The sequence below is a fragment of the Podarcis raffonei genome, chromosome 4 (assembly GCF_027172205.1).
Source record: "Podarcis raffonei isolate rPodRaf1 chromosome 4, rPodRaf1.pri, whole genome shotgun sequence".
Taxonomy (NCBI): domain Eukaryota; kingdom Metazoa; phylum Chordata; class Lepidosauria; order Squamata; family Lacertidae; genus Podarcis; species Podarcis raffonei.
The window spans coordinates 21,588,284-21,609,618 of record NC_070605.1 but is presented as its reverse complement, the minus strand read 5'-3'; the positions used below and the strand labels follow the sequence as shown (position 1 = coordinate 21,609,618).

Sequence of the window (21,335 nt, the reverse complement as noted above, 5' to 3'; positions counted from 1 at the left end):
CCAAGCAGGAGATAACTAGAGCATGAACCACTCTGGCGAGACAGTCCATGGACAGGTAGGGTCTCAGCCTGCATACCAGGTGGAGTTGGTAGATAGCTGCCCTGGACACAGAATTGACCTGCGCATCCATGGACAGCTGTGAGTCCAGAATGACTCCCAGGCTGTGCACCTGGTCCTTCAGGGGCACAGTTACCCCATTCAGGACCAGGGAGTCCCCCACACCCGCCCGCCCCCTGTCTCCCCAAAACAGTACTTCTGTCTTGTCAGGATTCAACCTCAATCTGTTAGCCACCATCCATCCTCCAACCGCCTCCAGGACCTTCACCGCCTTCACTGGTTCTGATTTGAAAGAGAGGTAGAGCTGGGTATCATCTGCATACTGATAGACACCCAGCCCAAACTGCCTGATGATCTCTCCCAGCAGCTGCATGTAGATGTTGAAAAGCATGGGGGAAAGGACAGAACCCTGAGGCACCCCACAAGTGAGAGCCCAGGGGTCTGAACACTCATCCCCCACCACCACTTTCTAAACACGGCCCAGGAGGAAGGAGTGGAACCACTGTATAACAGTGTCCCCAGCTCCCAGCCCCTCTAGACGCTCCAGAAGGATGTTATGGTCGATGGTGTCAAAAGCCGCTGAGAGATCCAGCAGAACTAGGAAACAGCTCTCACCTTTGTCCCTAGCCCGCCGGAGATCATTGACCAGTTGACCAAGGCAGTTTCAGTCCCATGATGAGGCCTGAATCCTGACTGGAAGGGATCCAAATGGTCCGCTTCTTCCAGGCATGCCTGGAGTTGTTCAGCAACCACTTGCTCAATCACCTTGCCCAAGAATGAAAGATTTGAGACTGGGCGATAGTTGGCCATATTGGCCACATCTAAAGATGGTTTTTTAAGAAGCGGTTTGATAAGCGCCTCTTTCAGCTGGTCTGGGAAGGCTCCCTCTCAGAGAGAAGCATTCACCACCCCGCAAAGCCCGTCACCCAGCCCTTCCCAGCTAGCTTTTATAAGCCAGGATGGGCAAGGATCAAGGAGATCCTTAGGGCAAGTTACATTTATTTTAAAAACAATTTGAAAATCAGTTAAAATTATTTCATTTGTGAGAATAGGGTGGATTCTAAAATATGTATCCCATGTGTAAAGGGTCAGGGTAAGGTGGGTCTTCAGCAAAAGACAAACTACTTAATGAAGGTGTCAGAAAGAGTTCCGCCCAAATGGCCAGCGCTGGCTCTCCTCAATCTCTTCATGGGATCCAAAACTAACTCAGATTTATAATCTTAAATTTAGTCCTCCACATTCCTCATATTAACTTGAATGTGTGACTTCTCCTGTAGGGTCGTGGATGAGCTTTTCTTGAATCATCACTTTATCTTTTTGCCAAAAGAGGAAACTTTCTTTTCAAGAAAAAAAAGGAAATGTCTTTAAGTTAAAGAAGTAACCCATGAGACCATACCATTTATGGGTGTATAAAATATATTACACAGAACAGCCCATAGGCTGTACCAACAACTACCAGTTACACATATTTTTAACATTGGGAAAAAAGGTGTTTTTCACAATAAAAATTCATTAATTTCATTTCAAGCAGATGCTCTACCACTGAGCTATAAGCAGCTAGGAAGAACAAATTAAAACTACGTCAACTTTCTAAGCAGCTGGTTAGGCTTGTTTAGAGAATAATATTTTTCTCAAGTGCTGACAAGAGGTGCCTGCTTGATCTCAATAGGCAGGGAGTTCCAAAGTCTAGGCACTGCGACACTAAGCCATCAAGCTCTTACAATGCAGAAGGGGTATTATTTGGCACCAACTCTGCCGATCGAAGTGATTAAGAGTGGCACATGTGGGGATAAGGCCTTGCTTTCCGGACCAGTGACAACACATGACTACCCCACTTACCAACCTAGCAGCCCCACAATACAGACATTCAGATGGGAGGTCGCCATAACATGAACAGCTGAGGCTAGGTATCAGCATTTGTGCATACCGTATTTTTTGCTCTGTAAGATACACCTTCCCCTCTTAAAAAGTAAGGGGAAATGTGTGTGCGTCTTATGGGGCGAATGCAGGTGGGAGGCTCTGCTCAGCGATCCCTTTAAAGAGCCGAGTGGAGCATGTGAAGGGACTGCCCTTCTCCCTCCTTGTGGAAAAGCCCCCAAGAGCCACACACACGCTCTGCACGCTCTTTAAAGGGAGTGAGGCTCTTGGGGGAGCATTAGCCGCGCACAGCCTCTCCCAGGCAGGGGATGAAGGCTCCCCTTGCCCGGGAGAGGCTGCGCGCGGCTATCCCATAAGCCGCGCGATCTGTCCCTTCCACCTCCCGCAAAAGCCAGGGATAGCCGCACTCCCTTTAAAGAGCCGCACAGAGTGTGTGTGTGGCTCTTGGGGGCTTCTCCCTCCTTGGGGAAAAGCCTGGAAGCGCCACACACACTCCACCCTGCTCGTGAAAGGGAGCACTGAGCAGAACCTGGGATGCATACAGGCTATGCTCAGCACTCCCTTTAAATAATTCCCCCCTCTTGCATTCCCCCTCTAAAAACTAGGTGCGCCCTATGGTCAGGTGCGTCTTATGGAGCGAAAAAAACGGTATATGTTTCTATTCTTTATGTTTTTGTGGTTTTTTAAATCATTATTCCAATATTTATTACATGAGCAGAAAATGTGTAAATATAATGTGGACTATTTATTACCATATAATAGTATTGACAAAATAACCAGTAAAATAGAAAATAGAAGAAAAGAAAACCAGTGCCTCTGCCTAGTCCTCTTCTACATCACTTGCTGGAGTCAATCCTTCCTCCCAAGGAGGCCCCTGCTCCTCAGAAGACCCCTGTCAATAGTGCTGTGTAGCAGCCAACAGAGTGCTCCACCTGCAACTTTGGACTTCCTGTCTGGTCCACCACCATCTTTGATTCCTGAGCCTTGGGCATCATGGGGGAGAATCAGGGATCAAAGCAAGGCTTAAGATGGGGTCACTGGAGGAGAGGCTTCTCTAAAATGAAGTTCCTCAGCCTTTGGACCAGTGTGGGTTTCTCCACGTCTTCAGTGGGAGTTGGGTGTTGTGTGAAGCCCCAAGTCTCTCTCTCTCTGAAGAGGTCTCTCCAAGGTCTGGGTCACTACAATGCATTAAATGTAAGTCTGCCTTTTCAAGACAGTTTGGAAACTTCAGTTAACACAAAATATGCCTCGAAAGTCAGAGATGATACCCATCTTCAAATATCTAAAGGGCTGTCACATGGAGGATGGAACAAGCTTGTTTTCTCCTGCTCCAGAGTGTGGGATTTGAACCAATGGATTCAAGTTGCAAGAAAGTAGATTTTTGACTAAACATCAGGAAGAACTTTCTGACAGTAAGAGCTGTTGGACAGTGGAACAGACTCCCACAAGAGGTGGTGGACTCTCCTTTCTTGGGGGTTTTAAAGCAGAGGTTGGAAGGTCACCTGTCATGTATGATTTAGTTGAGATTCCTGCATTGCAAGGGGTGGACTAGATGACTCTTAGGGTCCCTTGCAACTCTACAATTTTATATTTATTTGAAGCCCCTCTTCTCAGGGCACCCTAAGTCAGTGCCATTTTTTTCAAAGTTGGACTGTGTTGTCTGTCAGTATTGCTGAAGCAACTTCCAAGTGTATACGCCTCCCTGCAAAAAATGGGCCTGGTGTTGGCATTCAGTCTCAGTCTCATAATCTAGGGCTACGAGGTTGTTAACAAAGAACCATTATGTTTTCATTGTTCAGTCACATTCGGCTATCTTGTAGGAAGTGATTCATTAACAAATTAAAGTAAACTTCTGCATCCTTTCATTACATCATTTTCTTCTAGTTTACTATGAGTCTGAATTTGTCCTTGTTTCTGTTGAGTTTTTCTTCAATTAAAATTGCTACAGAATTTTTATTTATTTATTTTTTTGTCATCCCACCCCCAGCTTCTGTTTTTAGGAGGGATCATTCCAAATCATCCATTCTTGGCAACTGCAAAGTTTCCTGCTGGACATGGTGTTTTACCCACCGACAGACTCATTTTCTGTATTCAAATAACAGATGAATGAACTAGGAACCAAATTAGGTTGTTTCCCTGCAGTAAAGCATTTATGCTTATCTTTTTGTGTGTACAGAGGGAAAGCCATAAACTGTAAGTGTTTGAAACTTGAGAACATTGTTTACTCCTGTGCTGTTGACAAAATCCCAGAAGAGCCGCATTATAATAATAATAATAATATAATAATAATTTATTATTTATACCCCGCCCATCTGGCTGAGTTTCCCCAGCCACTCTGGGCGGCTTCCAATCAAGTGTTAAAAACAGTACAGCGTTAAATATTAAAAACTTCCCTGAACAGGGCTGCCTTCAGATGTCTTTTAAAGATAGGATAGCTGCTTATTATAGGTCTACTTCTGTGTAAATTTTGCAAAGGAAAGAACCCCAGGCAAAGGTGGACTTTGGGCTTTAAAATTTCAGCTGCACCCTGTGAGACCCCAAAATTTCTTTCCTTATACTGTAGTGGGAGAAGGCAAATACTGTTCTGTACCCAAAAATGATAAACCAGGTCACTTCTAGGAGTTAGATGTGCTGATCAATGTCAGAATTATTCTAACAATTTCTGCTGATTTCCTAGTAAAATTGTCTAGAATTTCCAGAACTTGCTGCATTGAAAAGATCTGTGTTATTTATTTCATCATATCTTATGGTTAATGTTTCATTCAGATAATGCCACAATTGCTATAATTATTTCCATTTATTTAGATAATAAGATTTCAGTCTATTAGCTGACATGTTCCCAATATAATAGGATTCCTTCAACTAAAAAGAAAAAGGTTGGTGGCTAGTCCTACACAGAGTAAACACTTTGAGGTTAAAGAATATAGCTAATTTGGGCTCATTAATTTTAGGGAGTCATTCTAATTAATTAATTACTTGGAGGCAAAACCCTGTGTGATGAACCCCACTCACCTTCTTAGTAATTGCCAAATTAGGGCTTTTGAACTTAACAGACTCTGCAGTGTGTGTCACTCTGCTAAAAAGGACACCAGGCTCCACCTCTATTTGCTCCACCTCTATTGAATAAATTGAGAATGATGCCATTCTAATTATTTAATAATTTGGAGGAAATGTCCCAGTCACTTTCTTTGTAATGGCCAAATCTGGACTTTTGAACTTAACAAACTTTGTGCGTGTCACTCTGCTAAAAGGGACATTTTCTGTGTTTGGCATGTCAATGGATGTTATAATGTTGTGAGTCATGCTTCTGTTGATTCTATAGAAAACCATGAAGTACCGGTATATATAGAGGTCCATTGGGAGCACACAGACACATCCATTGACAGAGGGGCTGAAGTGTTCTAAGGCTCCAAGGCTGGGACGCAGAAGTGAAAGAGACAATGAAGAGTTTCCTACTGACGATTGCGCTCTATGGAGCACTTTCTTGTGCTTTGCCCCTAATCCATGAAGCTGATCAAGTTGGAGAAGCGGACCTGAATTTTGCAAAGGTAATGTTCGATGGTAGCACAGAGGGGAAGCAGAATTCCACTAGCAGAAAAAGTAGTCAGTCACTAATTGCCTTGTGCAAAGTGGCAGTCAATGTAATGTTGTGCATGCTTATAGACTGGGAAAATGCAGATTCCGACCTCTGCTCCTCCATAGGTGTGCTTAATGGGTTTGGGTAAAATAGACCGCAATCCTACATGCAACCCTACATTCATACATCTTGGAGTAAGTCCCACTGAACTGAGAAGACGTGCATAGGATTCACTGTTAATGTCCGTTAGCTTCAGTTCTTATGTCTGTAAAATGGGTTCAATTAGACAAATGAGCTTCCTCACTGGGGGGGAAAGGTAGAAAGATCAAAATCCTACAACGTGAAAGATTATATGTGAAAATAATTCTGCAACACTCAAATGCATCTGTTCTTCCCATCAGGCGTACATAGAAAACTACTATCCTGATTCCACATCAACGCCAGTCGCAAGAAGCAAAAGGAGTGATGAGATTCCTGCTGACAAGTTACAACAAATGCAGAAACACTTTGGGCTGAGAGTGACGGGCAGATTGGATTCACACACTTTGGCTGCAATGAAGAATCCCAGGTGTGGGGTTCCTGATATAGCAGAATACAGCACCTTTCCTGAGTCACCAAAATGGGGACGAAAAAACCTGACATACAGGTAAAGTTTCAAAACACTTGCCTGAATCGAAGATGTAACTTGATAATGCTTATTATTGGCTCCTGGCTGAGGAAGAAAACTTCTGCCTAGGGAGTTAATGGAATGGATGAACTTAAAGAGGGTATGTCTGGCCGGCTGTCTGGAAGCCTGATCAGGAACACACCAGACTGCAGATTTTGGGTCGTACAGATCCCACTTTCAAGCTACTGTTTTCAGCTTGTATTCATAGGAATGCTGGGATTCCTTTGTCAGATCAGTAATGGTCTTTCCTAAAAGTTGGCTAGTCTACCATTATTGATTTTCCTGTGCAACACAGAGCTTAATTCTAGTCATCGTTGCATAATTTTAATGCACTTGGAAATACAAGGGGCAGGGATGTGGAGATGCTTTGAGACGTAAAATGATGTTTCCTCTTGCACACACACTTTGAAAGCTCTGTGAACATTCTTTCAAATGTGCATTTCATCTCCTTCCGTGTGTTTCACAGTGTTCTGAATTACACACCAGACATGGACCGCACTGACGTAGATGTTGCCATCAAGAGAGCTTGGAAAGTGTGGAGTGATGTGACTCCCCTCACCTTCACCAGGGTTTATGGGAAACTTGCAGATATCGAGATCTCTTTCGCTGCTAAATGTAAGTAAATCACATGCAAGGAATTATAGTAGGTTTACCCAAGTTCCTGGCTGGGTGATTTATATATATGTTCTTTGATTTTTTTAAAAGCTCATGGTGACAATATACCCTTTGATGGACCAGGTGGGCAGTTGGCTCATGCATTTTCACCTGCCTTCGGTGGAAGCGTCCATTTTGATGAGAATGAACCCTGGGCACGGGATTTAAAAGGTATTTTCATTGTTTTGTCTCAATATATTCTATTCACTTGCTTGTAATGACTGTCAAGGAAGCTTAATTACTTTTGCTGACAAACATTGAGACCCCAGCATCATTCATGTCCCAGGGGACTTACTCTGGAGTTTTAAAATAGTATTATTGTTATTAAGAATGACATGAAAAAATACAAACAACAAATAACAAGTGTTGGCCACCAGGTACAAAGCAAAGTATAGTCATGATGTGTATAAGGCAGAAAATAAAAGCAACATGTTTAGTAAAACAACCAAGTCAAAAATATGCATGAGGTACAGGGGGTCTAGGTTCCTCCCGATGACAGTTAATAAAAGAAATAAATATAAACTAATCCACATAAAATATCTTTTTAAAAAATTTCGCCATGCATCGCTCTACAGTGTTGCTAAAGTTTATCTGGCACACAAAGCAAGTCTTTCTCACACAGCTCAGCTGTAGAATTTGCTGCCGCAAGATGCCACAATGGCCATCAGTGCGGCTGGCAAATTCATGGGCTTTAGATGATTGGTGGCTACTAGTCTTCATGACTATGTTGCATCCCAACTTCATGGCTGTAATAGCAGTTGCTGGGAATCACAAGTGCCAAAGGCACTGTTGCTCTTGGGTCATTCTTGGGGCTTCTGATAGACATCTGGAGGCTGATTTATTAGGGCAAATGGAGGGCTGCCTCCTCCAGGGCCAACATGCCTTCCCTTTGACTTACAACCAGGCCAGTGGGCAGCCCTGCTTTTCAGCTTCCTGCTCCTTAATCTCAGTGCCCTTGCAGAACTCAGCAGGGAGATGGATGGGGAGAACCCTAGAGTTAGTTGGCTCTGCCTGCCATTGGCCCTAGATCCTTCTACTCTTGGCCTTTCTGCCTTCCAACCCACCACTGGGAGCATAAGATGTGGGTCTTCGGTCCTTATCCAATAGGACACTTCTTGTGTTCATGACATTCATTTATTACACTCCACTTGCATATCATATTGCTCTCTGTCACATTACTGGTCTATTTGATTGTGGTCCTTGTATTTGCATTCTTTCTATGAGCTGCTTGGAGCACTGTTTGGTGGGATACAAATCTAACAAACAAATAATCAGGACTTGCATTGAAAGCAGTCGTTGCTATAATGAAATCATTGATAATGATCATGTGTGCCAGGACCACTTATGACCAGGAGAGTGATCTTTTAGCCCCTTCTGACTGCAAAGAATAGGAATGTGGCTGATGAAATTTAATTATGAAAAGCACCATTTTTGTCAACGTTAAAAAATAATAATAACACCCCACAATGTTCATTGGTACATCCTATGGACTGTTCTGTACATCCATAAATGGTAATAGTAAACTCACTCAGGTTATTCATAAGATTAGACTACATTTCCTTGTTTCTGGCGAAAGGGGAAGTGTGCTCTTTTTTTAGAAGAAGAAGAAGAAGCGTTTGGATTTGATATCCCGCTTTATCACTACCCTAGGGCGTCTCAAAGCAGCTGACATTCTCCTTTCCCTTCCTCCCCCCACAACAAACACTCTGTGAGGTGAGTGGGGCTGAGAGACTTCAAAGAAGTGTGACTGGCCCAAGGTCACCCAGCAGCTGCATGTGGAGGAGCGGGGAAGCGAACCCAGTTCACCAGACTACGAGTCTATCACTCTTAACCACTACACCACACTGGCATGTAGTTGAAATGGTTTGACACAGAAGGTTCCATGTGGAATCCCCAGCATCTCCAGAAAGGGATTGCAAATACCCATCTGAAATCCCAAAGAGTTGCTGTCCTCCTCCTCCTCCTCCTCCTCTTCCTTCTTCTTCTTCTGCGATCACTCATAGCTGAGTAAGATTGTCTTCCATGAACATGGTTTTAACAATGAGTCCGTAAGTGACTGTGGAGGCCAATTCTGGATCCACACGTCCTTCCACAGTGAGGACATTGGTTTCTGGGTGGGAGTTGATCAGGGTGTGGATTTGCCAAACATGCCTTCCTCCTAGCACGTTTCTCCCTTGTGTCCTGAGTTTGGGTGTCTTCAAAGCCCATGACACCTTTGATAAAGGCTGTTCTCCAACTGGAGCACTCACAGGCCAGTGCTTCCCAGTTGTCAGTGTTCATACTACATTTTTTTAGATTTGCTAAACCCATTCCTGTTTCCTTTATAGGCACCAACCTTTTTCTTGTAGCTGCTCATGAGTTTGGCCATGTACTGGGCCTCAGGCATTCCAGCAATCCAGAGGCTTTGATGTTTCCAACCTACAGAAATAGAGACCTTAAACATTTTGGTCTTCACACGGATGACATTGAGGGCATCCAGCAGCTTTATGGTAAGTATAGACTCCCAGATGATTATATGGAATGAGGCCATGTAAGAGCACTGGCTCGGATCCTAAGGTCAGTTAGCTTAAGAATGTTCACAGAGAAGACTCAAATAGATTCTCTGGAGGATTTGGGTCAACCTTCAGAACAAGGTAGGATGGAGTAACAGGAAACTTTATTTCCATGAACTCCCTAAAGTAGTCTTAGATTCTGAGGGGAATGCAGAAATGCCTCCCATGCCCCATCTATTTTGGATGCCCCCTCAACCCCCCAGAGAGATTTTTCAGGGGGTACCATGGCTGTGGAATGGGTGGGTGAGAAGAACAACTGAAAAACTTTCTGTGAACTTTCTTATTTGGGGAGCAAATGATCGTCCAGACCACCTGATGTGAATTCGCAGAGCCAATCTATTATTCCATCTATTGTTGTATTTCACTGTCTTCCAATAAATTATTACTCATTTTTATTATTACTATTTATTACCTGGCCTTCACCCTAAAATCCCAGAATGGGTTTCAACAATTAATACACAACACCAATAGTAAAACACAATATTACATGATACTTTTTTAAAAAAAAGTTTAAAGCAAATTAAAATGAAGTCTCCTGCAATGCCTCTGAACTGCATATTCCAAATCCTGCTTGTTCTTCTCTTTACCTCTTTTTCAAGGACCCCCTGAAGGTGGTGATGACAATGAAGCCGGTGGTTCATCAATTAACCTCACATCCACAACAGAGGCACCATCCACAAAATGGTGTGACCCTCACCTGGCTTTTGATGCTGCTACCTCTCTCCGAGGGGAAATCCTGTTCTTTAAAGACAGGTAAATAATATCTAAACACTGAACTTTTTACGTTCTAACTCAAAGTCATGCCCCACCTCCAAGAACATTTCTACTCAAAGAGTACTCTGCAAACACAATGAATCAGCAATGACTTTTCCCTTACGATGCAAATAACCATCCATACTATGCTCAACATACTGCTCATTAAATTCATTCAACATGCCCTCCTTGGTGCGTAAGGTAAGAACAATTGCAAATAGTACTAGTCAGTATTGACTAGGCACCCTGTAGTTTTTTGTGGTGGTTCTGGAGATGGCTTTGTCTAGGGTGGCTCCCAGGTTATTGAATGCTCTCCTTTCCATGGTGCATTTGACTCCATTTTTGGCTCTCTTTCCACAGTGGGTCAAGATGCATCCTTTTTTACCCAGGTCTTTGAGGCTGGAAGATGATCTCTAGATGCTCCCTCTTCTTTTGCTGGTCTTTCTTTTTTTCTATTTAAAATAGTTTTAATGGCTGTCTTAGTCATAATAAGCATTGTATGGCTTCTTGTGGGTAACCTTCCCTGGGACTGTTAAAAATATGCATAATAAATAAATAGGCCCACAGGTAGGACTTAAACCTTATACACAAAACATTCCCAAGAAAGAATTTTGATACAGTGAAAATAAGGAAACAGAGGGAATTGTCTTATACTGATTCCAGCCATTGGTCCACATAGCTCAGTATTGTCTACATTGACCAGCAACTGCTCTCCTGGGTTTTATACTGGGGGGGTGTCTTTTCCAGCCCCACTTGCATGCAAAGCTGATGATCTACCATGGAGCCACAGCCCTTCTTCTGTAAACATTCATATTGTCTCCCCCAGTTTTTTCTGGAGAAAGAATCCCCAGAGAAGAGATGTTGAAAAGGTTCCTATTTCTGCTTTCTGGCCAGCTTTGAGCAAAGGCATAGATGCTGCGTATGAAGTTAAGGCTGATGACACAGTATTTCTCTTCAAAGGTAAATATTCCAAACATGAATAAACAGCAAGTAAAGGAGCTAAGAATGATGGGAGGAGCATCTTGCTATTAAGCAGAACAACCTGTGCAAGAGGCTGGAGTTACAGAATGTTAATGACCAAATCCTAGCTGTTCAATAAGTTACACAGTATAGCTACAAAGACTTTATTATTATTATTATTGGTGGTGGTGGTGTAAAATTGAGAAATGAAGCTACAAGGGGGGGGGTGAAACTGGACAGATTCTCTCATCTCTATCCAAGCAGATTTTTTATTTTCTTTATCTATTTTTCTTCCATCATAGAACTCAAGGTTCTTTAAATAAGGTTGTCAGGTAGTTCCCCATCAAGGCACTGACCAGTCCTCAACTAGCTTAGCAGCAGCAAAGGAATCACATCATGTGCTCTCAATGTGCAGGATATTGCTTCCAAATCCCTATTGCCCTGAACAGAAGGAATAAGATGGATTAGGAACGGCCCTGCCTAATAATAATAATAATAATAATAATAATAATAATAATTTATTATTTATACCCGCCCATCTGGCTGAGTTTCCCCAGCCACTCTCTGCAATTGTCTCTGCAGGGCCTGGGCTTTCTCATTCAGGTTTGTTCCATCTTCATGAAAGGCTCTTTCAATCTCTTTCCCCCCCCCTTTTTTTTTCATTTTTACTATCTTTTGCTTAACAGGAAGCAAGTATTGGGCCACCAAAGGAAATACAATACAGATTGGTTTCCCCAAGAAAATTCGCAGCCTGGGCCTTCCGAAAAGTGTTAAGAGCATTGACGCAGCTGCTCATGACAGCAACTCAAAGAAGACATATTTATTCTCTGGAAACCGCTACTGGAAGTAAGGGGAGCTTACCTATCTCATGTGGGACAATTCTGAACGTTCATTGAAAAGCTCTTTAAATCAATGCATTCTCAACCCATTCATTTCTCTAGATATGATGAAGCCAAGAAATCCATGGAAAAAGGCTACCCAAGAAAGATAGCAGCCGACTTCCAGAAAATTAGCTCCAAGGTGAACGCTGCGTTTCTGCATCATGGTAGGTGGATAACCATCTTCATTAAACAAACCCCCTAATCCAGTAGGACCCCCTAATCCAATAGTTGTAATGGTGAGATAGAAGGACTTGATCACAGATGTGAATGTGGCAGGTTGCTCAACCACCTGAGCATCTCAGGACTGCTACCATAGCCATGGTCCAAGGAAAATGTGAGGGAGGGTGTGCAGAACAGACCAATGAGGACTGAGCATGCTCAGTGGCTTACTTCAGCAGTTGAGGAATAGGATATCTGGTGTGGGTGGGTGTGGAATGAACCATTGTGGGGGAGCAGGGGTGCTTGACTTAATGGAATGGTGACTAAGAGCATTCCACACTGAGGTACTGTATTTTTTGCTCTATAAGACTCACTTTTTCCCTCCTAAAAAGTAAGGGGAAATGTGTGTGCATCTTATGGAGTGAATGCAGGCTGCTCAGCTATCCCAGAAGCCAGAACAGCAAGAGGGATTGCTGCTTTCACTGTGCAGCGATCCCTCTTGCTGTTCGGGCTTCTGACATTCAGAATATTTTTTTTCTTGTTTTCCTCCTCCAAAAGCTAGGTGCGTCTTGTGGTCTTATAGAGTGAAAAATATGGTATTTTGTAGGTGTTTGAGTTTCCTTCATGCATTCGATTCACAATTTTTACTCTTACTCCCTATTCTTTTTAGGACATTTCTATCTATTCAGTGGATCAAATCAATATGAGTTTGACAGCAAAACCAAAAAAATCCTTAGCATCAAGAAGAGTGACAGCTGGTTTGGGTGCCAGTGACACAAGACAAAGGAAAAAATGAGGAAGCCCAGAGGAAGGGAATCTCTCTTGGTTTGGTCTGGGCATCAGGCAACGCTCACTGGGCACCATCTTTGTTGGCATGACTTGGTCTCTCCTGTGGTTTCATGAGCCATGGAACAAGCATTTTGAATAAGGAAGTTCTAGTATATATTTGTTTTTAACCTATGGTAGATTGCAACTATTCAATGATTCTAATATTCTATTTTTATATTTTAAATTATTTTAAATATAATTTTTAACTTTGCCTTTATTTAAAGTCTTAACGTTGGCTTTACTTTTTTGTAAACTACTTGAGGATTTTATTTAAAACTGAGCAGGACACAATTTTTAAAACAAGAAATTAAATAGATATATTTAATATAAATTATTGCAGAAAACCATATATCTTTGTACAATACTGTCCAATAAAGTGATTGATTACTATTATGGTCAAAGTTGCTGTGGCTATTATTGTTGTTGCTATCATTATCCACACTTCACCATGAGGCCCCAGGACAGGTTGCAACCGTTTAAAAATACAATATTGAAATCATTTAAAACAAACGACAATCAAGGAAATAGGGTGGGTCCTGAAATATATTGTGTGTAAAATATATATCTCATGCGCAAAAGACCTGGGTAAAGTGTGCTTCGAGCATATGAGAAAACTACATAACGAAGGTGTCAGATGCACCTCCATGTGGGAACACAATCTGTGGGAGGAAACTCCACAATTTAGGGGCCACCACAGAGAATGCCCTCTCCCTGGCTGCCATCCTGTGAACTTCTGAGGGCTGTGGAACTGCCAAGAGGGCACCTGATGCTGATCTTAACACCTGAGAGGATCCAAAGGGAAGGAGGCAGTTTTTCAGATGGGGCTCCAACTCCAGGGGGCTGGTTGCTTTTTGGGGGCCCCTCCATAATATTGGGGGGAGGATTCCCCAGTGTTCCTTACCATCAGTGAGTGGAGGAGGCTGATCGTGGAGCTGCCAAGCACAAGAGAGGAGGACCCCCTACCCACAGCATTCGACTTCATCCCTGACTCCTCCCGAAATGTCATGTGACATCGCATGCTGCACACATGACATCACCCGGTCACCTCACTCTTCGGCGCAAGTTGGCGCTTTCAGATATGTGGGGCCGAAGTCATTTAGGCCTTCAGACAAGAACATGAGCACCTTGAGTCGTGCCCAGAAATGACAATCAAACACTGTAACTGTTTTAGAGCAGGTATTATATGAGTTCTAGATGGAACCCAAGGCAGCAATCTGGCCGCTGCATTTTGGGCAAGTCATCTCAAGGGTAGTCCCATCTAAAGTGTTTGTAGCAATAATCCAGTATGGAAGTTACTAGAGTACAATGGCAGCTATACAGTGATATAGTTTACAACCATAATCTGTTCCGAAGGTCCGGCTGTAAACCAAAACAGGTTGTAACCCAAGGGACACACACTTCAGGGTTTGATGTGGTTGTAATCCAAAACGGTTGCAAACCAAGGTACCACTGTAATTGGAACTAGGCACTCCAAGACACCAAGACCACCTGAGTCTGGATCCAGGAGTTTTCCCAAGCTGTGAATCTGATATTCCCAAGGGAGTGCAACTCATAATCCTCCCAGGGAAGTAGTATACCTCTACTGTACATGAGGGGGGGGGGTCGGTCCATTTAGCAAGCATGGATGGCACTGTGGGTTAAACCACAGAGCCTAGGGCTTGCTGATCAGAAGGTCAGTGGTTCGAATCCCCGCGACGGGGTGAGCTCCCTTTGCTCAGTCCCTGCTCCTGCGAACCTAGCAGTTCAAAAGCACATCAAAGTGCAAGTAGATAAATGGCAGGAAGGTAAACAGTGTTTCTGTGCGCTGCTCTGGTTTCGCCAGAAGCGGCTTAGCCATGCTGGCCACATGACCCAGAAGCTGTACGCCGGCTCCCTCAGCCAATAAAGCAAGATGAGCGCCACAACCCCAGAGTAGTCCGCGACTGGACCTAATGGTCAGGGGCCCCTTTACCTTTACACATTATCACACTGAGTAGTACTGAATTCGGCAATTGCTCATTTCATTTTCACAACCTACTATCAACATCTTCCACTGCGTCTGAAGGAACCCAACCATGGGGACATAAATGAAGAGTGTAAGCAAAAACAACTCTGGATTTTTTATTTTATTTTATTTTTTGCCAACGAGGATTCTGAGATCAAGTTCTTCCATGCCTGCTTTCTCTTATTTCATAGTTACCTTCTGGTTGCATTTCGGTCTCTGTTTACTGATCTTAGGTTAAAGTCTAACAGATCATGCTTCAATGCATAGAATAATCAGTTGGTCCTGTAAGATAGGAGTATCATCCCGCATGAATGAGTTTCACCACGGGAAAGAAAGAACTACATCTGGTTTGGTTATAAGCAAAGGGAAAGAAAAAGAGTAGTCAAGAACAACAGGTTCTGTATTTTACTTTGCATCAAACATGGGTCCTTTTGTCCGTCCACAAAAAGCTAAAACTTTCAGTGGAAAATATTCTTTTGAACTATATACCTATTGTATGGAAGTTAACAACAGGACAATGAAAATGGATTCTACACATTCTAATGGTAGACAAGAGACTGATATTGATGAATTGGAAGAATAAAGATATGATCCCCTTTAATAAATGGATTGACCATATGATAACACACACAACTTATGAATGGACAGCTTACAGATGTAGACTTTGACTGGATAAATATGACAATATTTCGAATGAGTTTATACAAAATGTAGCAGGCTATCAATATTTACAAGTGTACTAGGATAATAATATGAAATTTATATGAGAATGTATGGGTTAGGGTATTTTTCGTATTTTGTACATCGTTTCTTTCCGCACATTTTGTGCCTTTTAATTCTTCTTTTCTTTCTCTTTTTTTTTCTTTGCATGACTTCATTTCTTTAGAATTGAAACCTTTTGAATAAAATATAAATGGCAAAACAAGAACATTGGTCATTTTGTTGCCTCAAGGCATAACTGAGTTCCCTGAGTTCTCCTGAACTACAGGAGAGCTGCATTGTACATTAGAGTGCATTGACGTGCTAGCTTAATGGATAGGTTAAAAACAAGATATGTAAATATATATAATGATTTATTTATTTTTGCTGTGTTTACTGTATAAATATTTAGAAGTGCACTTAGTCCTTCACAGGACTGGAAATCTGAAGAGACATCTTTCTAAAGCTGTTTGGTGCTGGGCAGCTATGGGATTGGTTATTGGTGGAAGGGCGGGGGCTTTGTCCTTCAAATTTGGTTCCCTGGTGAGCTGTTCGACTCTGTGTAGTGCCTTCCACACTAAACATGCTTTTATTGGTCTTAGTTTCATTGGTCCTGTTCACGCATTTGGGGTACGATGATACCCACAACCTGCATTAGGGTTACGAGTTAGACCCTTTTATGTCATTCCACTACAGGATCAACACTTTTAATCAATTAATGCTCTTTTATCTTTTCAATATATAAGCAAATATGATGCAGAATTTAAAATATAAGTCACGTTGAGATATTTTTTAGTAAGTGCCAAATAAATACTACTACAGTGGTACCTCAGGTTAAGTATTTAATTCGTTCCGGAGGTCCGTTCTTAACCTGAAACTGTTCTTAACCTGAAGCACCACTTTAACTAATGGGGCCTCCTGCTGCTGCCGCGCCGCCAGAGCCCGATTTCTGTTCTTATCCTGAAGCACAGTTCTTAACCTGAAGCATTATTTCTGGGTTAGCGGAGTCTGTAACCTGAAGCGTATGTAACCCGAGGTACCACTGTACTACTACTGCTGCTACTACTACTAATAATAATAATTTTTGACATTAGCAGGGATATAAAATCACTGGAATACCCAGATGTATGAACTATGGCTCCTTTGTTATCACATTGACCTATAATTGTTATTGTGACATCACCAATTAGAGACGGCCTTGTGGATGGAAAATGCACCCCTTTGTGATTGGGCTACATGGAGCATGAGGCCTCGCACCGTTCCTTGAGGATGGCAAGTCATTTTCATAGAGGGGGTCACATGCCCCTTCTTCAGAGAGGCCACAATATCCACCCACATGACTGCCTCTGATTGGAGAAGGGACTCACAGAGCTGATCCCAGGTCAGCAGAGGAATTCTGACTCTGGCACATGGGTTCAGGGATGGACTTTCTGGTGTCACAAGGTCCATGAATAATCCTTTAAGGGTGATGTTCCAGCAGTTGGATGTAAATGATCCCATTTCTCCTATTCAGATTCTATCTCTTCTTCATGCTCTTCTGTGTATAAGCAAATATCATTTATATGCTATACGCAATCTCTTGTCTTTTCTTCCCCTCACCCTTTTTTGTTGTTGTTGGCAAAATTAAATTACAAATAAATTCCAGTGGTGCAAGTCATTAACACCTTGATGCACCACAAACCTGGATGATATTCCTGTTTTAAATGAGAAAAATGGCTGTTCCTTATCTGGAAGCATAAACCTTCCATCTTTATCCCAAGATCAGTTACTTAGTCATAGAAGATAAAGATATACAACCTAAGGGCAATTGTATTGCAAAATACAAGGAAGCAGGTATGAAGCCAATGGTCTCCAGCCCTGCAGCTTATCTTTCCGTTAATTAAATCTGAGGTCCCTGACACACTTTTTAAAAACAAACCGCTGAGCCATGTGCTAACATTTCAGTCTGTTCTGGCGATGTATTTGATGCTCAGCTCGCCATTTTGCTTTGCCAGAAATCAGCACATAGCTCCTGGTTCCTACTATGAGAAGTGAGTCTGTTGTTTTTTCCTGAACATTGACTTTCATGTGCATCCACTCAGCTGGTAAGTTGGCCTGGTCTGCTGGGTGACTGTTTTCAAGCCAGCTGTGGGATATGGGGGCCACAAGAGTCAGCCTGATGTGTAGTGTATGTGTAAATCTACCACATCCTGGATCCATGTAGCTCAGTATTGGGCTGACCCTCTACTGGTGTGGAGTCCAGGGGCACTGAGAACAGGGAAGGCGTGTCTGTGGCTCCCTCATGCAGTGCTTCTCTTTATAGCACTGAGTGGTGGTTCAAAGTCTCCCTTTGATCAGGAACACTGATTGTGCAGGAGAGCCAGTGTGGTGTAGTGGTTAAGAGCGGTAGACATAATCTGGTGAACCAGATTCTCTTCCCCGCTCCTCCACATGCAGCTGCTGGGTGACCTTGGGCTAGTCACACTTCTCTGAAGTCTCTCAGCCTCACTCATCTCACAGAGTGTTTGTTGTGAGGGAGGAAGGGAAAGGAGAATGTCAGCCGCTTTGAGACTCCTTAGGGTAGTGATAAAGCGGGATATCAAATCCAAACTCCTCCTCCTCCTCCTCCTCCTCCTCCTCCTCCTCTTCTTCTTCTTCTTCTTCTTCTTCTTGACTACGGGGAGCCCCTGCTCCTAAAAAGTTTGACCTCTCACCCTTTGAACACCTGTGCAGGGCACACTCTGGGTTTTTTAAGACCTTTCTTCTCTTACACATCAAATGAATGCTAGAGTCCTCTCCCAGCATTCACACACACTTGCACACACAAAAACCTTACATTGGCCAATGCTAGTTTTCACCAGCTATATTGTGCAAATGCTTTCTGAAGAAGCAAATATGAAGGGCAGGTGAGGGAAAAGCACAAATCTGCTTAGTCATAGCCCAATTCACAAGGAGCAGTTGGGCCTGAGGCTGACCGTCTCTTTAGGGAACAGATATTCTTTTCAATGGGGGCCGAGGCAGAGATGAAAGCGTGTTTGGTTTAGTTTGGTTTGGTTTGGTTGTTTCTTATGTCCTACCTCATCGTTTATAACCCTGGGATTTGTAACCGTACTGCAAAAAAAAAACAAAAAAAATTCCTTCCAGTAGCACCTTAAAGACCAACTAAGTTAGTTCTTGGTATGAGCTTTCGTGTGCATGCACACTTCTTCAGATACACTGAAACAGAAGTTGCCAGATCCTTCTATATAGTGAGAAGGTGGGGAGGGGTATTACTCAGAAGAGTGGTGGGAATGGGTGATTGGCAGATAGCTGTGATGAGCCTGTTCACGACTCTTAACGACTGCAATAGGTCTTACAGGAAAAAGCAAAGGGTGAGAAGGTGAAAAATGGCTTTGTCATGTATAATGAGATAAGAATCCAATGTCTTTGTTCAGACCAGGTCTCTCCATGGTTTTAAGTTTGGTAATGAGTTGCAATTCAGCAGCTTCTCTTTCCAGTCTATTTCTGAAATTCCTTTGTGTTAAAACAGCTACTTTGAGATCTTGTATAGAATGTCCTGGGAGATTGAAGTGTTCTCCTACTGGTTTCTCTGTCTTGTGATTCTTGATGTCCGATTTATGTCCGTTTATTCTTTGGCGTAAGGTTTGGCCTGTTTGTCCAATATAGAGAGCTGAAGGACACTGTTGGCATTTGATGGCATACACAATGTTAGACGATGAGCAATTAAATAGTCCCGAGATGGTATGTGTGATGTTGTTGGGGCCAGTAATGGTGTTGTCCGGGTGTATGTGGCAGCAAAGTTGGCATCTGGGTTTATTGCAGGCTCTGGTGCCAGTGTCCGTGTTACATCTGGTTGTAGTATTATTGTGGGTTAGGAGTTGTTTAAGATTGGGTGGCTGTCTGTAGGCAATGAAAGGTCTTCCTCCCAGAGCTTGAGAAAGAGAACTGTCATTGTCCAGGAGAGGTTGTAGATCTCTGATGATGCGTTGTACTGTTTTAACTTGGGAGCTGTATGTGATGACTAGAGGTGTTCTGTTATTTTCTTTTTTGGGTCTGTCTTGCAGCAAGTTCTCTCTGGGTATCAGTCTGGCTCTGTTGATCTGTTGTCTAACTTCATCTGCTGGGTATTTTAGTTCTAAAAAGGTTTGCTGTAGATCTCTTAGGTGAGAGTCTCTGTCTGTAGAATTGGAACAGATACGGCTGTAACGTAGTGCCTGGCTATATACAATGGACTGTTTGGTATGTTTGGGATGGTAGCTAGAGGCATGTAGATATGTTTGTCGGTCAGTTGGTTTACGGTATAAGGTGGTGTCTATGCGCCCATCCTGTATTTTTATAGTAGTGTCCAAAAAATGTATTTCTTGCATAGATTGATTCATAGTTAGGTTGATTGTGGGGTGAAAATCATTGAATTTCTGGTGGAAGGTGTCCAGGGTCTGTTGACCATGTGTCCAGATGATAAAAATATCGTCAATGTATCGCAGGTACAAGAGAGGTTTGAGTGGGTAGGAGTTTAGGAAACGTTGTTCTAAATCTGCCATGAAGATGTTGGCATACTGTGGGGCCATGCGGGTGCCCATTGCTGTGCCGCTGATCTGAAGGAACAGGTCATCACCGAATTTGAAGTTGTTGTGGGTAAGGACAAATTGGCAGAGTTTGGTGGCAAAGTCCGCTGTGGTTTTATCTGAAATGGTGTTCCTTATAGCTTGTAAAACATTGTTGTGTTATATCCCAGCTAATGTCATCCCACACAACGATGTTTTACAAGCTATAAGGAACACCATTTCAGATAAAACCACAGTGGACTTTGCCACCAAACTCTGCCAATTTGTCCTTACCCACAACAACTTCAAATTGGGGATATGTACCCAGATCTAAATCTGAACCTCAAATCAATACACAACAGTGCATCTGAGTTTTAAAAGAAATGCTTAACAATGCAGTATTAAAAACAAGGGGAGAAAACTGTCCAGTAGCACCCTCAAGACCAACTAAGTAGTTGGTCTCTAAGGTGCTACTGGATATATATATACCGGTATATATAGACTGCGTCAGACCAACATGGCTACCTACCTGAATCGAAAAACAAGGAGACAGCTAGTTCCAGCTACATACAAGCTATATCCTGCCTCGTGTGGATGTTGTTAAATATAAGCATCATAAAATGGGGTGCATAATACTTTCTCTACCACTCCCATCCTGCATATGATTGCAGATGTGTACTTACATAGACTGGCCTCAGGCTCTGGCAGAAACAGTACAAATTATCAGGTGATGCCAACCACTCTAAGGCAGAAATCATCCCTGGCAGTAATGTGTTCACATTCAGAAGTAACATATATATTATTCATTTTCCTCCTGAAAATTCTTCTGCATTTTACTGCAAATTTATCCTGATAAACACTTTTTTGCAGTTTCGACTGCAAAAATTTACACATTTTTGCAAGCAATTTCATCTAATAAAATGCATTCCTGTTTGTTGTTTGTTGACTAACAGCATCATTCCGTATCATTTGATAAAGGCACCCTTGTAACCTTTTAAATGAGCTCTTTCTGAGCAAGAAGCCATCTGAGCAGGATCCCATCCTACCAAAGTAACAGAAATGCCTGCTCCATCTTTCCATCCCCCAAAACCAGGAAATGTCCAGAGGAGGTAAAAGCACAGACACTCCCTGTGACCTTGCAGGGTCAGGGTTTGTGAGTGTAT

At 42.7% G+C, this 21,335-nt stretch overlaps 2 protein-coding genes across 2 annotated transcripts in view; both read left to right on the top strand.

Annotated features, from left to right (window-relative positions):
• LOC128412588 (stromelysin-1-like) overlaps nucleotides 1-21,335 on the top strand; it is a 74,854-nt gene that overhangs the window by 33,821 nt on the left and 19,698 nt on the right. The gene's annotated exons all lie outside the window — the stretch shown is intronic.
• LOC128412592 (stromelysin-1-like) lies at nucleotides 5,376-13,295 on the top strand. The gene is made up of 10 exons (XM_053385707.1): nucleotides 5,376-5,483; nucleotides 5,914-6,158; nucleotides 6,646-6,794; nucleotides 6,885-7,004; nucleotides 9,161-9,322; nucleotides 9,985-10,138; nucleotides 10,965-11,098; nucleotides 11,785-11,944; nucleotides 12,040-12,143; nucleotides 12,809-13,295. The coding sequence occupies exons 1-10, from the start codon at nucleotides 5,376-5,378 to the stop codon at nucleotides 12,910-12,912; spliced, it is 1,440 nt and encodes a 479-aa protein (XP_053241682.1). The 3' UTR covers nucleotides 12,913-13,295.